The 3907-nt window shown below is 52.9% G+C and overlaps 1 protein-coding gene across 1 annotated transcript; it reads left to right on the top strand.

Moving 5' to 3' along the window:
• The first annotated feature begins 1171 nt into the window (after positions 1 to 1171).
• On the top strand, positions 1172 to 3246 carry GPR12 (G protein-coupled receptor 12). The gene is made up of 2 exons (XM_047721551.1): positions 1172 to 1246; positions 1973 to 3246. The coding sequence occupies exon 2, from the start codon at positions 1988 to 1990 to the stop codon at positions 2990 to 2992; it is 1005 nt and encodes a 334-aa protein (XP_047577507.1). The 5' UTR covers positions 1172 to 1246; positions 1973 to 1987; the 3' UTR covers positions 2993 to 3246.
• Positions 3247 to 3907: the final 661 nt, after the last annotated feature.

Here is a 3907-nt window from a genome sequence, read left to right as displayed (position 1 = left end):
CATCTCTACTCATACAGGACCCATTCTGTGATCGTGGAGAAAGGCAGTCAGGAAAACCTTCACTGCCGAAAAGAAAAACCCCAACATCATGCCTTGTTTTCTCCCATCCTTAAGCTGGAGATCATTCTTAAACTTAAGGTCTCCTAGGTGCCCTAGGTTTTGTATCCAGAGGAGACATGAGCTCATAACAGCAGACGGCTATCAGTTTCTTAATCTTAGAACCTACTGATGCGTTAAAATGAAAAAATAAATTAACATTGCTCCTTCAGTAACTAAATGAATGGGTTTTGGCCAGCATCTGCAGGATGCTTCTGCAGGAACTCAGTAAATGATTTCCATTTCAATACACAGCTCAAGGAGCACTAGTAAGTCCAGTTTGACGATAATGATGATTCACACAACAGCACCTTATATGCAGTTAAGCAAATGTTCCAGGGGAAGAGTAATAACGAACCAGATCTAAGACACACCTAAAGAAAGGAACCCCTTGGGGATCAGGATGCAGTGTGGTCAATGGCAATTCTAAAATAGCTGGCCAATCATTTTGCTGCGTTAAAGATCAACACCCCCCGCCCCCACTTGCTCACCCTGCATCCCTACTGCTAATCCCGGACGCCACCTTAAGCAGTTCTTTTGGCTATGGATGTGACAGTTTAGGGAAAGTCTTGGAGAAGCAGGTCGCTAGAGACTGGGACTCCCCAGGGAGACCTCAGGAATGAAATAGGTCACCGGGTTCGCAGGCGGTGAGCCTCTGTCCCCGCCTCAGTGCAAGCCCCAGACCGCCAGCTGCGGTGGGACGCGGGTTCGCAGGCAGGGAGCGGGAGGGTGCAGATCTCCGCCTCCAGAAGGGGTGGGGGGTTCTAGCCGCGCGCGGTCTGCCCTCGCCAGCCGGTGCGCCCCGACCCGTGGGGGCGCGCGCCGGCCTCCCCCGGCTCCCGCGGGCCGGCAGCCGGGCGCGCACGGGCGGGCGGGAGCGGGGGCGGGGGCGCGCGCGCGGGGAGCGTGTGGGCCGGGTGGGCGGGCTGGCGGGCGCGCGGCGGGGAGAACCGGGCACGCGAGCCGAGCCCGCCGCTCACCTGCCGCCCGCAGCTCACCTGGCGCCGAGCGCGCGCCCCGCGCCCTCCCGCCCACTCCCGGGCGCGGCCGCCGCCCCTCGCCGCCGCGGGCCCCGGCGCGGACATGCGACACGAGTAGCCCGCGCGCTTCGGAAGCACCGGAGGACCCCCTTCGGCCTGGGCGCGGCAAGGTGACCCCCTCGATGACCCCCCCTCGCCCCCGCGCGCCGCCTGTCCGGGCGCCGTGTCTGTCCCCTCACGTCCTCCGCCCGTCCCCGCCGGGGAAGCGGCGGCAGTGCATGCGCGTGTGTCTGTCTGTCTCCACACCCCCATTGCACACACCTGCCTTTTGTGACCCTGGCCCGACTGCCCTGTGCACACGGGGGACGTCTGGGACCCCTCTTTGTTCTGGCTGGGGGAGTGTGTGTGTGTGAGTGTGTGCACGCGCGCGAGGGATTGTTTTGGAGTGGGGGGGGGTGTCGATGGAAATAGGCGATTTAAATATTCCATCGAGGATGGCGGCCCCCGGCTCGCGACTTGTCGCTGCGGCGCAGCAGCCCAGATGTCAAACAGTGGTTCGTTTCCAGCATGCAGGATGTGATTTTCAGATGTGCGTTCCCAGCACTTTATCAAACAGACCGCCGCGGTTCCATGTGTGCCTGTCTCACTCACGCTCGTGTTTTCAAGTCCTACCCTGTGTTGTCCCCAGCGCCAAACGGCATTTGTGGTCGTGGGTTTGAAACCACGGAGACTTTGCCTTTTGTTTAATTCCATAACACTTTATAATTCATGAAGCTCGTGGCGTTTGATGGTAGTGTCTGAGTAGGGGCTGGCTTTCTGTTTGTGTGTTTTTTGCATGATCTTGGATTGTCACTCTGCTGTGTCTAAACATTAAAAAGCCTGTCTTTTCGTTGAAGAGGACGGGGGTTAAAATGAATGAAGACCTGAAGGTCAATTTAAGCGGGCTGCCTCGGGATTATTTAGATGCTGGCGCTTCGGAGAACGTCTCGGCGGCTGTCTCCTCCCAGGTTCCTGTTGTAGAGCCAGAGCCAGAGCTCGTTGTCAACCCCTGGGACATTGTCTTGTGTACCTCAGGAACCCTCATCTCCTGTGAAAATGCCATTGTGGTCCTTATCATCTTCCATAACCCCAGCCTGCGAGCACCCATGTTCCTGCTGATAGGCAGCCTGGCTCTTGCAGACTTGCTGGCCGGCATCGGACTCATCATCAATTTTGTTTTTGCCTACCTGCTTCAGTCAGAAGCCACCAAGCTGGTCACAATTGGACTCATTGTCGCCTCTTTCTCTGCCTCTGTCTGCAGCTTGCTGGCTATCACTGTTGACCGCTACCTCTCCCTGTATTACGCTCTGACATACCACTCGGAGAGGACGGTCACATTCACCTATGTCATGCTCATTATGCTCTGGGGGACCTCCATCTGCCTGGGACTGCTGCCTGTCATGGGCTGGAACTGCCTCAGAGACGAGTCCACCTGCAGCGTGGTCAGACCTCTCACCAAGAACAACGCGGCCATCCTCTCCGTCTCCTTCCTCTTCATGTTTGCGCTCATGCTTCAGCTGTACATCCAAATCTGCAAGATTGTGATGAGGCACGCCCACCAGATAGCCCTGCAGCATCACTTCCTGGCCACGTCCCACTACGTGACCACCCGGAAGGGGGTCTCCACCCTGGCCATCATTCTGGGGACCTTTGCTGCTTGCTGGATGCCTTTCACCCTCTATTCCTTGATAGCTGATTACACCTACCCCTCCATCTACACCTACGCCACCCTCCTGCCCGCCACCTACAACTCCATCATCAACCCCGTCATTTATGCTTTCAGAAACCAAGAGATCCAGAAAGCCCTCTGTCTTATTTGCTGCGGCTGCGTCCCCTCCAGCCTCTCACAGAGAGCGCGGTCACCCAGCGATGTGTAGCAGCGTTCCCCCTTAGGAGGACACCCTGCCCACTCCGTTCTGCATTTACCAAGCACTTCCACTGCCCGGCCAAATGGTTGAGACTGCTGTCCTTAAATTCTTTCTCTCGGATTCTATCTTGAGCCACGGGAGCACTAGGCATTGTAGATGAGTCAAGTGAGTGAAGTGAAAATAATGTTGCCAGTGTTTTCAACCTTAAAAAAAGAGAAAAAAAATGACCGAGTTCTTTGCTCAAGATTATTTTGTTCTGTTTCGGGATTTTATTTTCTGTTTACTTGGAGGCAGGTTTTTTGTTTTATACTTTACTCAGAGGATTTGGTCATGGGGAGGGGGGGAAAGAAAGTATATGATATGGCCATGATGTTATAAAAAGTAAACTGATCCTAGAGAGTTTTTACTTGGACTTTAACATAAAATCGAGCTATTGAGAAAAAGGGAGGAGAAATGACTTTTTCCAGACTTTTTTTTTTTTTAACGCCAAGGGAGATTTTCAACACTGCATGTACCTTACTGAATATAATCTCTTTCAAGCCTACACCAATAGTTTACATGATTATGTTTGGAAGAGACCTGGTTTTATTAACATGAACTCAGTAATAAGTTCCAACACAGAAACCATGTACCCATTCTTATTCGTTCTTTCTTTGCTTTGAGCAATTACTGCTCACAAGAATTACTTTGGTATTTCTATGAATGTTGTAACTTTCTGCATGGTTGCCTGTGTTAGCTCGACCACTAGTTTCAAATGTTGCCATGTAAATCCAGAATCAAAAGAGTCCATTTTCCATATAGGTTTTCAATGTGTCTCTAAAATGAATTATGACATTTGTTTGATCTGCGTATGAAGTTCGACTGATCAGACACACCAGTCTAGTCTCCATGCCACAGTCTGATTGTTTTCACAAAGCAAAAGAA

Source organism: Lutra lutra, chromosome 3 (genome assembly GCF_902655055.1).
Source record: "Lutra lutra chromosome 3, mLutLut1.2, whole genome shotgun sequence".
Classification (NCBI taxonomy): domain Eukaryota; kingdom Metazoa; phylum Chordata; class Mammalia; order Carnivora; family Mustelidae; genus Lutra; species Lutra lutra.
The sequence above is the reverse complement of the archived record's forward strand: the minus strand, read 5'-3'. Positions and strand labels throughout refer to the sequence as shown.